At 38.8% G+C, this 20,176-nt stretch overlaps 1 protein-coding gene across 4 annotated transcripts in view; it reads right to left on the bottom strand.

The window, feature by feature from the left end:
• Window positions 1-4,990: 4,990 nt before the first annotated feature.
• Window positions 4,991-20,176, bottom strand: part of PARG (poly(ADP-ribose) glycohydrolase) — a 62,268-nt gene continuing 47,082 nt past the window's right edge. For all 4 annotated transcript variants that reach the window (XM_058810238.1, XM_058810239.1, XM_058810240.1 and 1 more), the window contains exons 14-18: window positions 16,394-16,472; window positions 15,506-15,614; window positions 12,847-12,952; window positions 9,545-9,673; window positions 4,991-8,786 (exon numbers count right to left, since the gene is read on the bottom strand). In XM_058810238.1, coding sequence (XP_058666221.1) covers window positions 8,614-8,786; window positions 9,545-9,673; window positions 12,847-12,952; window positions 15,506-15,614; window positions 16,394-16,472 — 596 coding nt within the window. In that variant the 3' untranslated portion in view covers window positions 4,991-8,613. The remainder of the gene's footprint in view (window positions 8,787-9,544; window positions 9,674-12,846; window positions 12,953-15,505; window positions 15,615-16,393; window positions 16,473-20,176) is intronic.

Genomic DNA, 20,176 nt, shown 5'->3' with positions numbered 1-20,176 from the left:
GTCTCATGCCAATGACTGGAAACAATTTTAAGACTTCAAAAACTTTAGAACAAAACCACCTCAAAAAAATTCAGTGAAAAGATTTAGAACCAGAGAGGCTGAAGCCATATGACTTTAGGAGGTATTTAGTTGTCATTAGAAACATCTCATCCACATGATTGCTCACAATCAAGTAGTCCAATTTCAGATAAGGAAAAAAAAAGCTCCAAATCTGTTGCATTTTAAATCCAATCTGCTGGGTTTGGCTGCTGGTTTTTGTGTACATGGAATTGGCAGAATGAGGAAAGAGTGGACTCAGTCAATCAGTAGGTCTTCTTTTTTCATCTGAATGCTTAGGGAATTGTCATCACCAACTGTAAAGTCTGAATGCCACTTAGCTGAGATTTACAATGTGCATGAATTAGGAACCTCCTTTTCTCAAAGCTGTGGTATGTTCAATCCATGTCCAGAAGACACTGATTGAATTTTTTCTCACCTTTCTCCTTAAAATGCAAAAGTTTTGATTTTCCACAGAATGGAAAATCAAACATCCCTTCACTCCTGACCTACATTTGCTGCAGGTCATTTAATTATGAATGAAAATGCCACTTTGTTTATAAGAGTTCAATTTATGACAGAGATTAAGTTACTGAATTTGTTCTCCTGGCATCTTATTAATACTGCTCTGCTGTAAAATTCCTCAGGCAACAGGCAAAATAATGACTTTAAACTGCAATGATATAATTACCTAACAATGGAGGCATTTTGAAGATAGACGTAATTCTGGATTTGAAAATACAATTTTTAGGACCTTATCCTTTACATAAAAGGGTGTGAAACACTCACAATTACTTTAATTTATTTTCATGACATTTTGGTCTAGATCCAATCGATTCCTGCTACATTAAAGAAAATTTTGTCATTATTCAATACCAGGATTTTAGCTATTCACAGCAATTTTCTCAACCTTTCATTTTGAAAAGATAAGTCTTCAAATCTTGGCAAAATTAACTTTGTGCCATGATGAAACACTTTGATCTATACAGTGCCTTTATTGCATCTGGTATGCCAAGATGCTTTGATGAATGAAAAAAAGAGCAAATTCAGCACTTCCATCAACTTCCAGCTGAAAGGCAGTTGTACATGTGCAGAGGAGCCAAGCCCTCACTGATGCAAGGCCATGGAGAGGATTCTTCTGAAGCATCTCTAAAGCAGATGTCATAAACTACATCTAAATCTTAAGTGGAGACAAATAATTTATTTTATTTAGCTCCCTCCCCTTTTAAATGGAAGTAAGCAAAACTTCTCTCTGCTTAGTGATAATTCACACAGTTCAGGATCATGAACTTTCCTAAATGTCCCTTTATAGCAATACCTGATGTAGAAATAGCACAAGAGATTAATCCACAAGAGTGGAACAGGTCAAACTCCTGGGAAGAGATCTTTAATATAGTGCTTATATAATATAGACCCTGGTCCCTTTTGCAAGGCCAAGCCTGAGGGGACACCCTGCTTTCCCTACACATGGATCCAGCCCCTCACTGGCCTGGTTATTCACTGTCACAAGAGAGGACCCCATTAATATGGGAGCATTGTTACTGGTGAAGATGCACAAGCCCACAGAAACAGGAAAACCTACCCTCTGGTGTTCCAGGTACACAAAGCAAAACAACATCAACCAACCAGGTAGCCTGGAGAAATTTTTCCTTATTTTTCTTATTCCAATTCTAAAGTTGCAAGATTCTAGACATGGTATGGTGCTTAACGTTGTAATTTCCCCACACAGCTCCAAAACAGTCATGACTTACTGGGACACTTATGGTCAGAGCTCACACTGTTGTTTTCAGAGAAATATCACCCTTGTGGTTTTTCTCCCCTGTAAGCAAAGCAAGACTACTGTCAGGATTTAGTCAGAACAGCCTTTCACAAATGAAAAACATCAATCAAACAGGCACCAAAGGAAACCCATACAGGTGTTTCTGCTTGGACACCAACACATGGGAGATGGCAACCCAGCAAATGGGAACACAGAAACAAAAATCATTTGCCTCCTGAAAGTGTTTTCTGCCTTTTTTGCAAAGACCTGAAAACTTTGACACGAAAGGCTAATTGGGAACATACATCCTCACCCCCCTTATAGCTGGTCTTGATGATGATTTCTAAGAGAATCTAAGCATCACATTCAGAGAGCATGACTATAGAATATTACTGTAAGAAATGTGAAAACATTGAAGTTTGCCCCTGATTCTGTCCTTGCTTTCCTGGTTTATTTTTTTAACAAATACTATTAGCAATTTCTGAGAATAAATGTAACAGTTCCCCACAATCAAAGTAATTCTCTATCTCCATCAAGTGAGTGTAAAAGAAAGGTGAAAGCAATGTCTTTGAGCAAGAAGATTGCAGTTTTCCCGTGCAGCCTCCTAGCATATTCAACCACCCTGAAAAGATTTCAGATGCTCAAAAGCCATTACAGAGCCCATCCAGACAGGCTTTACAGGGGTTTAATTCCTTATGCACTCCAGATGTTGTCCTGAGTGTAAATTATAGCTAGCAAACATTGTCCTTCCAGACAAAAACACCCACAATGCCTGTAACATTTAGCTAAGGTGTCAGAAATAATTAAGAAGTGATGGCATACAGATATATTAAAACGAACAGTTTTTAATTTGTCATTACTGCCTTCCTGCAAAAATAGCCTTGGAATCAAAGTTCAGGATTTGCATAGGGACAGTGATTAGATGCTAACATACATACAGATGTCTTGGATCCAAACTGGTAACATCATGTATGGCACATTATTGTTTCTTGTTAACTATAAACATAGACTTTTAAAACAATTCGGCCTCACTGGTCCAGAGGTCCTTTTGCCCTTCGTATTTAGCAAATACAGCTTTTACCTGTGCAGAATCTCACTATGATAATATTAATTACAAAAGGAAGCAGCTGTAGTACGTATAAAAATTCCTATCATTTACAGAAGGCATCTCTAAAAAGCAAATAAAAAAGATGTTACTGAACTGGGCCTTCCAAGTGAAAACCACAGAGAGCAGAATAGACAAAGCCTCTGTGGTAAGCTCTGCACAGACAGAGTCCTTATCTGCATGTCACATGGATTTTTCAAGAGGAGATTTACACAAAACAATGTTTATCACTTGGGCAGAAGGAGGTGAGGCTTTTCAGTAACCTTTATCCAACCAGGCATACTCTTACTGTTTTACACCCAATGGAGCAATGCCTTCATTGTATTCCATTTCTTTAAAAATTTGAACATCAAAGTGGTTCTCTTAGCTATTCAACAATTAAAAATAAAGGGAAAATCCCCTCATCTTTAATATCACCTGTTCAATTTCCTATTAATTAATGAATAAAAACCACAGGAAAAAAAAATCAGCACAAAAACATGTCATTTTTAGGCACATCATCTGTGCAGTTTTCAGTACAGTCCATCAAAGAGAGAGGACAGCTGACTGCAAAAGGCTGAGGTGTGTGAACCGTGGACACAGAGAGCCAGCAAGCACAGCCAGTTCATCAAGACAGCGCAATCTCTCTAGGTTCCTGTCCCCTGCTTCCCAGATTTACAGCTGATGAGCTACATCAGCAATGATCCTCACCCCAGCAGTTCATGGCAGCTCCTTTAAAGCTTCTTCAATGTGTGTGCACGCACAGCACAGTGTGCACACACCCAGACACATCCCACAGTGTCACCAAGAGGACTTGGAACACACCAGTGCCTCCTTTAGCTGCAGACCAAGGGCCACTTAGCAGGAGCAGGCAATGAAAGCCTGTCTGACAGCTCAGCTCAGCACAAATTGATGGCATTGCTGTAATGGAGTTATCAGTGACAAATACCTCCTATGCAACTTCCAGGTCACACTCACTTAAGCAATGATAAATGAGCATGAAACACTGTTAGCACAAAACAAGATCATAAATACTCAATTCTAAGCTTAAAAAACCTAACCATTTCAGACAGCTGTTGCAGCTTGCAGTCTCCATGATTTTACGGATGTTCTCACTCTTGTCACAGAGGTGCCACAAAACAGCAAAAGATAGCTTTAAGCACATATTAAAAAGAAAAAAAAATAAAAAGAAAGAAAAAACCCAAGTCATCCATCCAGAGCAAACATTGCATCACCCTACATTGGCTAATATACAATTACCTCAGTGAACCTGACAGAGTTTGTAACAGCTTTTGGAATCCCAAAGTCTGACATCCATCTGTCCATCCTTCTGTTATAGAAAGCTGCTGAGGATGAGAGGATGCAGACTGTGAAGGTAAACATGAAAAGTTGTGAAATTCAGGTGTCTGGAATTCCTTTGTCCAAACACTGATATAGGCAGGAAGACACTGGAGAAAACCAGGAGATGTCCATGGTGAAGCAGCCCTTGCACTTGTGCTTTATCCCCAGGGTTATCTCCACAGGCCATGGTTGCTTTTCAAGTGTATTCATGAGGGTATTTGCTGATTACAGTGAGATCAGGGACAGCTTGGGACAGACTGGCAGCTGCTCCTGCACTGCAGCAGCACAATGGGAGCACCTTCTGCCTCCCCTGCACCTGGGATTTCCAAGGTACAGCATGAAGGCATCAGCCCTTCCCTCCCTTCCCTCTTGTCACGCAACCAAAGCCCAGCACCCCCAGTTCACCCAGCCAAACACTGAGTGAAAATGGGGTCCCTTTGGCCACTTCCATGAGCAGAGTTACCTGGACACAGTGCAGGAAGCTCCCTGCTCAGCCACCTGCTCATTCCTGCTCCCCCAGACGTGTCTGTGAGTCACCATCTCTGCTTCCATTGCTGCTGTCTGATGGACAGAATCCTTTAGTATCAACACTGCAAACTTCAGAAGCACAGCTGCATATAAAACCTTAGGAGCAATCAAATTATATTTGTATCCTAATTTCCTGTGATGCTAAAAAATTAATCCTTAAAACAAGATTTTTGGAAAAGTTTGAAATGGTTTTATTTAGAAGGATTTCAGCCCCACTCTTACAAACCATAAAAACCCCTAGACAACATGTTAATTATTTACGTATTTTTAGGGTGTTATTTGCTTTTATTTAGTGACATTTCCTTCATGAATTTCAATGACTAATCCAACATTTACTTGCTTATCAAAAGCTTGGAAACATCAGAATATCTGCATATGGCCATAGACATGGATGAAACCTCACATCACACTCATACTGACACTCTTCCCATTTACAGTAGCTAATTGTGTTTTACAGTGCTGTGCAGACAGAAGCAACCACCACAATACTGTACAGGAAGAATAATTTCTCAGCTCTGTGTTATGTGTCAGTTTACTGCTAGAACTATCTGCAATTGTATGCCCTGTGCATTCAAATGTGCTGGAATTCTTCTGTCCTGGAAAGTATATTAAGTGACAAATTACACAACATGGCTTCAGTCAGAATTTTTTAATTGTATTCCTACAAAATTCTGTAAACATTAGCATACAGATCCAGAAAAATCAATACAATATAATGGTGCATAAACTGTAAGTTTAGAAGAATTTCAGGAACACTTTAACAGTTTATAAATTAATATATACAGTATTGGATACTCCTCATTGGATAAGGAAACATCAAAACTGAGCAATTTAGCTGCAAGAGCTGTAGAACAACAGAAGTGCTCAGACACCAAACTTGACCATGAGGCAACATTGCAATCGACATGACTGCCTGTTGTTGTTTCATATTAAGCATTCAATTCAGCTGCTAAAAAGTATAAAACAAAAGTTTTGGTAGGAAGTTAATTTTTATTGGAAATCATATAGCAAACATCCCTAAAATAATAAAAAATCTCAAACCTAGAATACTCCATCACCAGGTTTCTGAAAGGGTGAAGCTGAAGCTTCCTAGGCTGCACAAGGAGATCACTGGCATCTCCATTCCACACCACTTCCCCCAGAGCACCGAAGGCATTGCCAGCTAAAGGAAACATTTCAGGGAGTTTGGAAAGGGGGAGTGCTGGGTGGGGAGAAAAAGAAAGATGTAGAGCACTTATTGGGCTGACATGCAGCAATCTGGGCAGTTCAGCTCTTTACTGAATTAGAACATCATGGGAATGTAACACCACTGCTAACTAATTCTGGGCTATTTTGCTTTAAAAAAAAAAAAACGAAACAACAACAAAATAATTTTCAGCCTGCCTGTGATCAAAATCATATTCAAAGCATTCTTACAATGTTGCCCTTCACGAGATCAGGAACACACGATAGAATCCAGGATATATCACTCTTCAGACAACACATGAAATGAAAAAGAAGTTATTTTCCTTTGTTCCTGTCCATACAAGCATAATTCACTAGAGAAAAAGGTATGGTAAACATATCCTAATGAATGATCTCAAACAAAAGGCATTCTTTCCATATTAGAAAATGCTCAGTATCACTGGAACTACAGAGTGCATAAAAAGACTAGGATCATCCTGGAAGCACTGGACACTGCAAGAACTCTTTTAACTGCATACCTATAATATGATCATCAGAGAATCTCTCCAAAGTCAATTTTTTCTGTTTCTAGAGTTGAAGTAAAATTTCATTCCATCATATTTTGGTACATTTTTCATACCTGACCAATCACTTCTCACAATGACTACATTGCACTAAAGAAGTATTTATATATAATAAAGGGGAGGTCATTTCTAGCCATCTAAAGCTTTTTGTTGTATTTTTTTCCAGTTGTTTAGGAACAAATTCTGTTCATCTCTTCTATATGAGATCCTGAGTAGTAAGGTGAAAAAGGTTTGGCTGATAGCACCAGTTTTCCATCACTTGTCATAATTCCCAGGGTACATCTATCATCAGCAATGCATCTAGAAGCATTACCATACTTGAACCTAAATGCTCAAATAAGAGTCAATAAAACAGTTATTCCTATTGCCAGAATCTGAGCCAACACTGAAACACCAGGAGCAGGAGAAAAGATTTCTGCTAAATCTGAGGACACAGGTTGCAAACACAGAAAAAAGCCTGAAATTCTAGCCAAAATCTTTTTCTCAGAATGGGTGGGGGTGGAGAAAACTACACCTGGTGGGAAGAACAGGAAGAAACCTCTGTGTCCATCACTTCCCAAGTAAGTAACAGACCTGCAAGCTGCCCACTTAGAATTCATGCCAAGGTACAGCTCCCTGAAGGTATTTATAAATGACCCAGACTCCTTCCCATTGCTTCCCCCAGAGCAGATCAAGCAGTGAGTGATTTATTCTAAGCCAGACTGCCAACAGCTTCCAGTATTTAATTACCATGGTGTGTTTGAGGCTTGGAGAGTTTTATCTGACATAACTCAAAAGGATTCATTGATTAAGAAACGTAGGTCACTACATTTCCTGCTGCAGGTTTTACTTGTATTGCTAACTCATAATAGCAACTATGACAAACAATAAAAATCTAACACAGAAGAGGTTAAACTTAGGAATCTGGGCTGAAACAATCTGGGCTTAAATACAGAAAAAAGTCTCACTGGATTTGCCCTGTACATAGACCTGAAGAAGTTTTATCACAGATGTATCTGCAGTTTTGTGTAAACTATTAATGTACTACAGCAACACTAGTTTGGTATTCACAGATAGTAAAAGCACAGGTTTTAAAATGTTTTGCCAACACTTCACTGTTATTCCCATGTCTAAAATGACACAGGCAGAAATCCCTAACAAGACCTCATGTTCTTATCTGTAACCAACAGACTTTCCTCCCACTGATATGTGATTTGTTTCCTCACTCACATATCCCATGGGGATCTTACATTCACACATATGCATACTGAGAGGAGAACTGATATGACAATATGAACATAACTAGCAGACCTTAACTCAAATATTGTCAGAAGCAGTGAACCTTGAGAAACTTCCAATAGACTAAAACCTTGTTCAATGTGGTAACAGATAGCACCAATAAAATGGTATTGAAGAGTTTCATGTGAAAATCTTTCCTTCTGCTTCCAGCTTTGGTCACATTTCTCATTTTTCCATGCTTATTGTTCTTTCTCTACTTCTTTATGCTAACTTTTATGTCTAATTTGGTAAAGACCATGCAGTTGTGAAATGCATTCTTGACTGCCCCAGAACTTTTCAATTTTTAACAATTTTTTAAAAAAAATTAATTAGACCCAGGATATTTTAAGTCAAAAGAAGGAAAACTTTGGTAACAACACCAATGGTACCTTGGCACTCCTAAGGATTATGACAATTTTCAGTAAGAACAATCATTAAAATGCTTCTCTCTAACATCATCCGGGGAGTTCCATGGCTGTCTGTACTCCAGCTGTAAGCCTCCATGAGAAATCTACATAAGAGCTCTGAAAAATAAAGGCAAAGGAGTACAGGGAAATCTGAAGGTTTTTAGCAATCTCAAGGGAAATGTACCAAAATATTCTACTTAACAAGATATAATGCAAATCAGACTTACCAAAGAATTTTTCTCTGTACACACATGAACAAGGTTTTCATGTATCAAACCATCAAACAAATAAATCTCATCTCTCAAAGGTGTTTGTGGAGTTTTTTGTTTGGGTGTTATACATAACTACCAATGCAGTCAATATAAATTAAGCCAGCTCATTCATTATGTCCAGCAATTCACACAATATACCAGTGGGAGGAGAGAAACATTATTCTGATCAAATACATTTACTTTAATCTTCAAAACACAACCCTTTTTCTTCATCCTCCTCCTCATCATCAGTAGAATGTGCATAGGACTCAAGGGTGTTGTATATGAAAGAGTACAGCTTGACATCTGGTCCTGAAGTAGAACAGTTTCTGCATTGTTCATTGTAGTATCTCAGCAACAGCCTATAAATGTCCCCTTCAAAAACCAAAAAGAAGTCATTAAACACCATGTGAGAACATGCCAAATGAGCAATGTATGATTGCAAAGGAGGGCTAGAAATGCACATGCACACTGAGACAGTGGCTAGGAGCATCTCTAAATGAGCAGTGACAGAGGAGGCAGAAGACTGTGTAAATGGGAATGTCTGCAGGTTGTTCAGAAGATAGGATGGGTTCCCTCAACTTCCTGCACAATCTATCCTAACATTAAGCTTGAATACATATTACTTACAAATGTATTGCCAATTACCCGGCTTTGTGCTTCTGGGCCAGAAATTAAAAGACACATAAAAATTACAATAGGGCAATGGATACACTGCTTTTCTTGTATTGCAACTGAATAACACATCAGCCCACATCCTGCAGGATCAAGAGAGAGCCACTAGAAGACAAACCTGTATCAAGAATGCCTAGGCAGCTTTTCCCTTTTCAAAGATTTACTGAGTTATATCAAAAGCTTTTGCAAATCTTCTACCTACCACATTACCTCTACTTTTCAAATTCTCAGCATTACTCCTAAGTGAATCAGAAAAGCATCTAGAAGTCTTCTAACTGATTAGCACTGTGCAGTAGATCCCAAATCAGAAGAGTTCCCCATTCTGGGAACAGGTACAAACAAACTGAGACTAATTTCCTTGTGTTCAGCACTTAGTGATAAGAATTCATATTGGAAGATTTCTACTTAGAGAGATGGCCATGTCTCTATTGTGCACACAGAGATTTCTTTATGCTCACCAATAGTTTGGCCCTTCTCACAGAGAAAAGTATGCATGCTGTAAATGTCCCGCATCAGCTCCACATCTCCAAAGGTAAAATACACAATATCACGTCCAGCCTCTGCAGCTGCCAGTATCTGAATTAAGGCTGAAACAAGGAAAAAAGATTACACATGAACACAGGATAAAACAATTTACTGAAGGAAAAAACACAACTTAAGTTCACAGCAAGCAACCATAGCACCCATATCCACGTGGATGTTGCAAAGCACTACAAACAATGGGTTGGTAAATATTAGTTCCATTTTTAAAATAAAGAATGCTGGGCACTGCAGGTCAAGAGTGTTGGAGCATTCTGCTAGAGCTGTTAGTGACATCCACCCTTACTTCCAGATAAACAATGTGCTTAAAACTGAGGGGTTTATTTTGGTCCATGTCTGCCCCCAAGCAACATGCAGCCATTAATTTTCCAATAAATACCTGTGGTAGCATAAGGCAACAGAGCAGCCCCTCCCATTCTGGTATGAGCTGCCCATACAGCCACAGACAGTGGGGTAAAAAGCATCCATGAGCACTTGGCAATTTCCATTCTGTGCCACCTGTAAGAAGGAATGGAGCCAATCCTTCCACTAGGTAAGCTATGCAAAGTGAAAGCTGACCCAACTTTTAGCTCCAAGAAAATAACTATGGTCTGCAGCCTGTTCCTGCATAATTTCAGGTGTCCACCACACCTACAATAGAAGTAAGCAGCAAGGAATAGAATGGCTTCCTCTGACCTGTGAGGGGTGATGTCAGCAATGCTGACATGTTACTTAACTTCCAGCTTTCTGTCAAACTCATTGGCCCAAGCTGCATCCCAAGTTCTGCCAACAGCTAACATTACAATATAGACAGACTTTGTTCCTCTACATGCAAAAGAAAAAAAATGTTTCCTCTCTTGGGAACAGTTTTTTGAAGATTCACCTTGAGAAATCACCTGTATCAGTAGTGCTGCTGAGCAAGCTAATGACTCACTGCAATTGGAGCAAGTAGCTCTGGTCCATTTCTCAGCCAGCTCCTGATTTTTCTGCAGCTCTCTGGTGCTCATCAGACATCATTGTGCCAATTCCATTCACCAAACTGGCAGAAAATTATGGATGCAGAATAAAAGCTAATTGTTTTCTGCTAGAACAGTAGTTGAATTGGCAGAGTGAAAGGTTTGCCAAGAGTCAGAGCTGAGGCAAGGGAGGGCACCAGACCACAGAGCCAGGAACAACAAAAGGGGAGAAGAAAACCAGGGCCCTTTTAGGCAGCACCAAACTTAGAAGAGTGCAGCTTTTCCATCAGCCAGCACTGCCAGGCCTGAGTGCCACAGAGGCATGCAATCAATCACACGCTCATTTCAGGGAACTACAACAGTCCTAACCAATGGAACCCAGCAACTATTTCATCTGCTGCAGCCTGTCTCCTTCAGAGCCTGTTGGTGCAGCTCTGATATTAATTCCTCCTTTTTCTACCCAGTAAGTAGAGTTAATTAAAATGTGATTAATATTGTCTTTGTAAAGATTAATTTTAAATAAAACTGTGAAACTGTGTACATAGTGCATTACCACCTGCTAGTGGAAGCTAAATAGAAAGCTGTTCACAGCTCAGCTCAATAATCTTTCACATTTTTAAACAGAGACCTATTAAAACACTGCATTCCTCAACAAAAAAAAACTTCCTCTTGTAAACCCTTAGCCAAAATTATAAATTACATGATTCACATGTGAAATTAATCTCAATCTGGGAATGATATTTTAATTAAACCACTGAACCAGCTGTGGATTTAGTAAAGCTTCAGTAGTTTAGCTTTTAAAGAGTCTAATTAACTAGCTTGCATAGGGGAACAGAACCTAATGAATCTTATTATTCATTCCAAACTGCAGTTTCACTTTACAAGATGTTAAAAATATCCTAGTGCTTATTTTGAATTGCTATAGATCTTATGAAACAAGGATCAAAATTTCTGTCAAGAATCAGACTTCACAAATCTTCTGGACACTAATGATACACAATACCATGGGAAATTTCCATGCTACTGGTACAGAAAGAAGCATCACAGGAAGAGCAACAGAGCCTGTGGTACTGGGGTCTGGAGGGATCTGAGCTCTCTTGGCCCTTGCACCCAGCTGATGTGATCCCACTTAACTTCTGGACTTGCACCTGGAGCAATGGCTGTACTGACATCCTCTTTCTACTTTAAAAAAAACATACATGGGATATCACAGTTCAGATCCAAGATCTTATGCAGATTGAAGTACTTGTTAAACTTTCCTAACATAAATCAAGTATGCTCAGATCCTACAGGAAATACTAGTCCTGATATTGATAAGATATGCATTTGGCAGCCTATTTTGTCTAATGGATATCAAAAAACAACTGCCAGGAACTCAATGAGCATTGAGAAAAAAATAGATACCTTATGAATTAAGCACATTAGAAAAGAAATGAAACTGGTAGCCTGATGACTGTCTCACTGTAGCTACCTAAAGCTGTTCTGAAAAGCAAATTTTAAATACTCTTCAAATGCTTGGAAACAACAAAGAAATGTAAATTTCTATTTAGAATTATATGAACCAGGATATGAATTTATATGTCAGTATCCATCAGTTCTTGAATTGATGGAAAAGGTTTTAAATGAATGTAGGCATATGATATCTGCTGCATTACAAATACTCTAATTAAATATAAAAGAACATGAGAAAGTGAGTGATATAGCAGGCAAGTCAGGAGAGAAAGCAGCATGACTGAGTGACTGGAAACCTCTTTGGCATACAGCAATATATTAAGGGGTAAAACTAAACATTAACCATTGCCAGCAAATTTGTGAAGCCTTGCAAATTACCAGGTACTTTAAACAGCTTTGCAGAGATATGAATTTCAGGCAGAATCTGAAAAGACTGCTGCAGAAAAGGTCAGCTGATTTATATGACTGACAACTGCAATGAACATATTCTGTGAACTAAAGCTGCATATTTGTGTTTTGGAAGGTTGCAGTGCTACAAGTCCTTGCAAACCCAGCATTTCACCATCATGTGCTTGAACCAAACTTTAAACTGAAAATAGTATAAGAGTCTACAGCACAAAGAATAAAGTGGAATGCTCTTTTATTGTTGAAGGCCACATTACTCACAGTCTAAAGATCAGCACTAATGTACCAATTCTATAGAATGCCATTTCTTGGCAAACATGTACTAATTAGAACAAAAGCAAAAAATGTACTTGAACAAAAACACATGGCCCAGGACCAAAATGTCAGTGATTTGATTAATCTGACCATTAAGAAATGCTATGGTTTACCTTTTAATCGGGAGTCCCCTCCAAAGGCACCACATCCCCAGTTTCCTGTGGCTATTGCAGAGAGATGCTGAGGTGGAACGTTGGGTCGAGAGAAGCCACAGTAGGCCTGCATGCACACAAGAGTCACAGATGGATCTGAGAGGCAGCCTGCTGCAATACTTCCAAACAATAAAATGATAACAAAACCCATCATTGTCTTCTAGCAATATCAAATTCAAACTACTTCAATACAGTCTTCCTTTAAATTCAACATCAATAACAAAAAAATTAAGATGGGAAGACTTTTGCCTTCTTTGGACCCAAGTTAAAAATTAAGATACAGGTCCTGAGTCCCAGGCATTTCATTACAGCTACAGGAACCTTTTCAGGATAAAGACTTAAAATTTTTCTTAAATACCAATCAGTCCTCATAAAAAAACATCAGCCAAACCAACATATCTTATAAACATTGCAGTGATTTACCATAGTTTATTTTTAAAATCCAAACTAAATCAATACACTGAAAATTGTAGGCAGATCATAAATTCACTGATATAGGTAATTAGAATTTTGTACTAAGGTATCAGTGAGGTTCACAAACTGTACTTAAATGTCTTTTTAGGGCTAATTTCATTACCAACCATGAAGAAACAAGCTGATGAATATTACCTTAGTCAAGACGCTAAGGTTTCACAACTAATTTAAATTAGTCCTTCAGCATTGTACATCATTTCAAGGTATATATCCTTTCCAGCTGAGAATTAGGGCAGTGTGTTCCTATGTTTGAATTTATTTAAAATACATCCTATAATATTCTATACCCTCCATACTGCAGAAAGAAGGAGAGTTTAACAATAACAGCATTGAGCTCTTATATTCTACACCCAAGCTCACTGCATTTGTAAATGCAGAATCACACTAAGGAAGCTCATCAGCACGTTTTGATCCCAAAAATTGGCCCACTAGCAGAGTATAACTGAATTAGCATTCCTGTACTCCACTGCCCAATAAAAACAGCACTGCCTCTGCTAGAACAGGCCACACACCTCTCACTACCCAAGCCTTACACTGGTCATGCAAGGCTCTAATTCTGGCCCATTGACTTTGTTATTAACTTAGGAGAATCTGCTTTGTGAACTGGAGACTGATTCCAGACACAGCACGTCAGCAGATAAAATGTGTGCATGGGATAACAGCAAAGGCCTTGAAAAGTTAAGGTCCCACAACCACAAACAGCTCACTGGTGGCAATTACTAGTCCCTGTCAAAGTACAACCTTAAAAGCTGGGAAAAGACTGCTTTGGCTTCAACAAAAGAGCAGCAGCAAAACAAGAAGGAAAACAAGTGACAGAAAAACCTTGGGTATGCAGATGATAAAGCACCTGCCACAGCTTGGGAAAGCAACCCAATGTTCCCAAACATTACATTTGGGAATCCATGGCAGACACCAAGGACTGGAAAACATCTCAAATATCTTACTTAAGGAGTAGATGCCAAATTAGGGATAGCAGAGGACAGAAAAAAATTATGTCCACCACAGTTCCAGCTTCCCCTATCAAAGAGCTCTTCAGCTTGGGAACTTTGATGTGTGAGATTATCAAGGACCACAGTCACTGCAAAATGCAGTTTTTACACAGCTGACTCAGAGCAGAGTCAAGGTCTGAGAACTTTGAATTAATAATGATAATGATTAATAATGTGCATGAATTATTGGTAGGAAGCATGCAAGTTTTGAATGTCAGCCCAGAAGCTTTGTTTAAAGGATTAAAACTGGCCTGCATTGTCAGTCTTCTTGGAGACTGTAAGCTCTGACTGGCATGAATGCACACATATGTGGTTACAACAGCCCTTACAGTTATTGTGAAAATAAAGGGGATTTATGAACAGCTGGATCCAATCTCAAGAAAACGTCAAGATAGGAAAAGGTAAACTCCCAGGCAGTATGTCAGTACCCCAAGAGCAAAGAAGAAAGGTGGAAGAAAAGCAAGTGGGACCATATTTATGAATGGCCCCACCTTGACTGCACAGCTGAGTAGGATTCAACAGCACAAATCATAGGGAAAGAACTTAGACTCATAATTTAGAATCATAGAATAGCTTGAGTTGGAAGGGACCTCAAAGATTGCCTCATTCCAACCTGCCTGCCATGGGCTGGGATGCCATTCACTAGCCCAGGTTGTTCAGGGCCCCATCCAACCTGGGATGGAACACTACCAGGGATGGGGCATCCACAGGCTCCCTTGGCAACCTGTTCCAGTGCCTCACCATCCTCACAGTAAGGAATTTCTTCCTAATACCTAATTTAAACCTGTCCTCTGTCAGTTTAAAACCACTGGCCCTTGTACTGTCACTATCTGCCCATATTAAAAGTCCCTCCCTGAAGCCTTCTCTTGTCCATGATGAACAACCCCAACTCTCACCCTTTGGAAGCAGGACAGGAAAGAATTAACAAAATGTATATCCAGGTTTCATTTATGTTTTTGAAAGTTGTATAAAATATACTTTTGAACATCAAAGGACAAGAAACACATTTGACAATCTTTTGCTTTAACATTGGACAGCAAATCCCTGTCATATGAGACACAACTAAGCAAGAACTTCCTTAGATAGAGACAGTAACAAAAATATTTGAAAAAGGTCTATAAACATTAGACTGCAGGCTGTTGTAAGAAGTTACTGGCCTTGTTGAGCTCTCTTCTAATTTTATCTGGACCAAATTGATCAAGGAAACGTCTGAAGTGAAATGCATCTATAGCAACAATTTCAGTGTAGCGTCGTTGCCATTCATCCCTAAAATTGGAGAGGGGAGAAAAGTAGATGACATTAGTTGTTTAATATCAGCTATATAACCCCAATTCAAAACGAGCAATTCCCTTCTCTGTTAGAAAAAGCTGAAAAGGTGAACTCAACAGATAATGGAACTTTTTCTTTGTGGGTTGGGAATGAAAGCAGCATCAGAAATGAGACAGGCTTCCCCATAAATTCAGAAATATCCCAGCTAGACTTTGAGCATGAACGTGAAACAAATCTAATTACACAGCACTATTTATCAAGTATGTAAGAACATTGCAAGGTCAGTATTTCTCTGTCTTCCTCCAACATTTAAATGAGAGTACACTGTGTATGTTTCTATACCAAATGAGTAATTTTCTGTATATACTCTAATGACATTGCTGGAGAAATAAATTCAAGAGCTCACAGCCTTCTACTCAGATTCATGGTATTGATTCTTATTTTACCACACATCCGCTGCACTGTGGCATCTGAGGTATCATTATCACATTTCTTGTGACATTGCAAACCATAGTTCAGTCAGTATCTTAGCAAAAATGTGCATTAAATACATATATCTCTAAACTGTAAAACATGTTAATCTAAGAACCAACATAAGGGCAGGTACCACTTATTAGTATGGCATTACTAATGTGACACAACTTTCTTAGCTTGTTGGCTCTGCTGAAGAGAACCACATCAACCAAACATCCTACTAAGGCAAATGCTAGGAAAAACTTTTCAAATTTCTAACATTTCTTTCTTCCTTCACTTAAAATACTTAAGTGGAACTTTACCTAGGGGTCTTATCTTCGTGGCTCCTTGCCCAGCGGTAAGTCTCTGCATAGCCTGTGTACTCACTGTACTGCTCAGTACCTGAAACAAATTATTTTCCAGATTACATACAAAATATGTACATTTTCTTTTCACTTGGCAAATCTTTGATAGGAATCACTGCTTCTCCAAATGAACACACAGCTCTCAGAAGCAATGGGAAACAGAGAATTTGTATTTGCACCACAAATACAAGATTTGCTTGTAAAGCTCCCTTCCCACAAGTGATGAGCAGCACCACCACAGAACATTACAAGTGCAGACCTACATATGCTGCCCAGTATATAATGAGAACTGGTCAGCACCAACAAACTACTTCTGTACAAGCACAAAGACCCAAAAAACCACAGCCTGGAATGTACTTGGCTGCTCTTGAAAAGGTCCAGAAGGGGATCTTGGCAAGTATTAAAGGCTGTCAGAAAGCAGCTCCTTAAGGTCACCAGTAATTTTAGCTACTGTGCTCTGCTATACCAAATCCTTTTCAAAGGTCTATCCCAAGACAGAGTGTATCTTAACTGAGAACAGGGATCATAACCTTTCTAAAAGGTTGCCTTTCACCTCATTTTATAGAGCTTCAGGACCTTGCTTCAAAACCGGGGCGTTGCACAAATGCTTCAGAGAAATACTCCTCAAGTAATGCCCCAGCAAAATCACACCTTTTCCCCATTCTGAGCTCACAGCCGCTGAGTTTCAGAAGCAATCACAGAATCCTAAGATGGGTTGGAAGGGACCCCCAAGGATCATGAGCCCAACTCTTCAGTGAACTCACGGCCTAGGCATTGTTGGCACCATGCTCTGAGCAGCTGAGCTGACTGGTTTGGAGCTTCATGCAGGTATAGTTTGGCACAATTACAAACAGTAAGAGTAAGAAGAGAACTGTATCACAAACCAAGCTGTGATACCAGCTATGTCTATAAATAGAACAGGAAGAAATAGGTTTTAAAGAATTGCAAGCTGACAGCACAAAACATCTGATTACTAAGACAAGAGTACTGCCTAACTAGTGCACAGATCAGCAATACCCTGAGAATACAAAGGTTTAAACTTAATCTGAATTTTCCAATCTCTAAATAGAAATGCAATTGAAGTTGAACAATCAAAAACATAAAACTATTAACTGTAAACCTCACTGACAAGAAAACTTCAATGTTTACCTCCAGTAGTCTCAAGCATGGGAAACAAGCTGTTAAAAACTGTTTACAATGATGCATATATGTCAAAATATTTTCCCCGTTTACCCATATTAATTTTAACTGACAAGACTTATCAATGCTCATTTAATTCATCTGCCCTGCTACTCACTCATTATTTATTTAGTCTAGAACATTAATCATTCTGAAGGCACACAAATCTCACTTAAGGCTATTTTGAAAAGCTGCTATGCAAAATGAGTGAGATGGTAAGAGATTTCTCACTGAGTTCACTTCTAGATGATTAAAAATCATCTGAAAAATGTGGATAACAAGATATGCCTATGTATTCACACACATTCATGCCCTCAGACAAAGGACAACCACAAGCAGCTTCCATACTCTGAAATCAGCCTTCTAATTGAATTGCAGGCTATCAGCCCTCACTAAGACTTTTCCTGACATGAGTAAAATTCGGTTATCTTGATAGACTTGACGAAAGTGTCTAAGCACAGAGCAAGAAAAGACAGATAAGGGAAATATGTGACTCTTTTGAGAGCTCTCTTTAGAGGACAACCTAGCAAAACTTCCAGCTTGAAAAAGGAAGCATTTTCTTTGGTGTTTTAAGATGGGGAAAGAAAACTCTAGGTCATCGAGATATTGCACTAGGATAGATTAAATTATAAAGTATTAGGCTGGCTTTTTCAAGGTTCATCATTTTCATTAATTTTTATGGAAGTGTAGTGTCTGATGACAAAAGCACTAGGAAACAAACAAACAAGCAAATACACCCATATACACACACATATCCACTAAAAGAAAAAAAATCAATACTGGAGAAACTCAAGGAAATCACACAGACTCCAAAGTCATGTCCCAGAAACCCAAAGTTAATGAAAATCAATGAGTTTTCATAAGTGAAGCCCTGGAAATTTGTCAGACAATTTTCACTGGCAATACTTCTGCCTGTGAATTACTGGGATACAAACTTCTGTTGCTGGGAGAACAGAAGCTGTATGGGATAAGCTAGATAAGTTAATGTTTCTGGTGACTCTCTTTTCTTCCCATCAAAAAAAAAAAAAAAAGGTAAAAGAAGGGAAACCATGAATAAGGTTCCACCAGAACTTTAAAGACAAGCTACAAAACCTAGAATAGCCTACCTAAAGTCAAAAGAATGTATATATAAGTACAATTCAAAAATCTATCCTTTGTGAGACTTGTAAAAGTTACAGCATCAGACAAAAAGTGAAATTGCCAGCCAAGTGTCGGTGTTTATGGGACCTCACCAATTTAGACAGATTTGCAATTATTACTAAAAATAAATTTACCTTTCTCAGACTCCATAGTCTAGCTTTACATTTGCATTTGATACAGCATTATAATGTTTCCAGGGATTGGGAAAAATCCCACCATAGTGCTCCTCTAGTATTTCTAATGAGCTAAAATTATACCCCTGAAGAGGTAGGACCATGAGAACTAAACAAAAAGTACATGTGAAAATTGCAACAGTTTAGTTTTATAGTGACCAAGATAAAGGCACATTTAGTGCCATAAGTGAGAGGAAGGTCCTTCTTTCCCTTTCAATCAGTCCTGCCAATCCTTATCTTGTACCACCATTAGTCTTTGGCTCTCCCAACACTGGCACAATCAACCTGCTAAATCCAGCTGAAAACCAATTTTCCACTCTGAGTAAATTTTCAGCCAAACCAATTATCTCATCTCATTTGCTGCCTGGCTAATGTGGTCAGAAGGCTCCAAAACTGCCCTGCTAAGATGCAGTCCTGACTGGCCATTGATAGATCTGTAAGCAAACAAGCAACACAGCTTCATCTGCTCTTAACACTGCCTGAGGATGTGTGAGCTCAAACAGGAGGGGAAAAAAGAAAGAAAGAAAAAATCTGAATGAAAACCACTCACACTTATTCACAGCTCTACCAGAAATGCAGCTGTAGGAATCTCTGGTGTTGCTGCTGACATTTCTGTAGGTAGATGTCTGTGTTGAAGAACTCCACTGTTTGCATGACCATTTTCATAGTCATTACAGCAGTGATCTTAACCAGATACTGGAAAATCACAACAAATTTAATTTATCTCCCAATTTCTTGGGCTCCACTGCAAATTTAAGCTACACAGTTATACCCATTAGGCCGCTGAGTCAAGATGCATCACAAAGAATGTAATTTATCAAGAGGATCGTGACACAGAAGAGACTTGGCTAAGAACCAAGGTGGAAAAGCTCCAGGGATTAAATAAAAATGATGGAATGGATATTTCCATTAGAGAAGAACTCCATATCCTAAATACTAATTGAAAAACACTGGAAGATAAAATATCAAGAAAGATAAAACGTTGCTGCAGTAAATAAACATTCTCACCTTTATTTGTCCATGCCAAATCACCATTTTTGTTTGCAGGGGAATGGAAGGTCTTTCAAAACACTAATTTAGTGTTTCCTCCTAATCAGTTATTACCCAGACTGATAACTGTGTTCTGTTTTTTCCCTTCCCAAAAAAGTCTCTCCCAGAGGACAGTGCTTAAAATATGTTAATATAGTATCACATCCAAAACACAGAACAAAAGTCTCTGACTCTTCTCTTCTGACTCATTTTTTTAAAT

The sequence above is a fragment of the Ammospiza caudacuta genome, chromosome 9 (genome assembly GCF_027887145.1).
Source record: "Ammospiza caudacuta isolate bAmmCau1 chromosome 9, bAmmCau1.pri, whole genome shotgun sequence".
NCBI classification, from domain to species: domain Eukaryota; kingdom Metazoa; phylum Chordata; class Aves; order Passeriformes; family Passerellidae; genus Ammospiza; species Ammospiza caudacuta.
The sequence above is the reverse complement of the archived record's forward strand: the minus strand, read 5'-3'. Positions and strand labels throughout refer to the sequence as shown.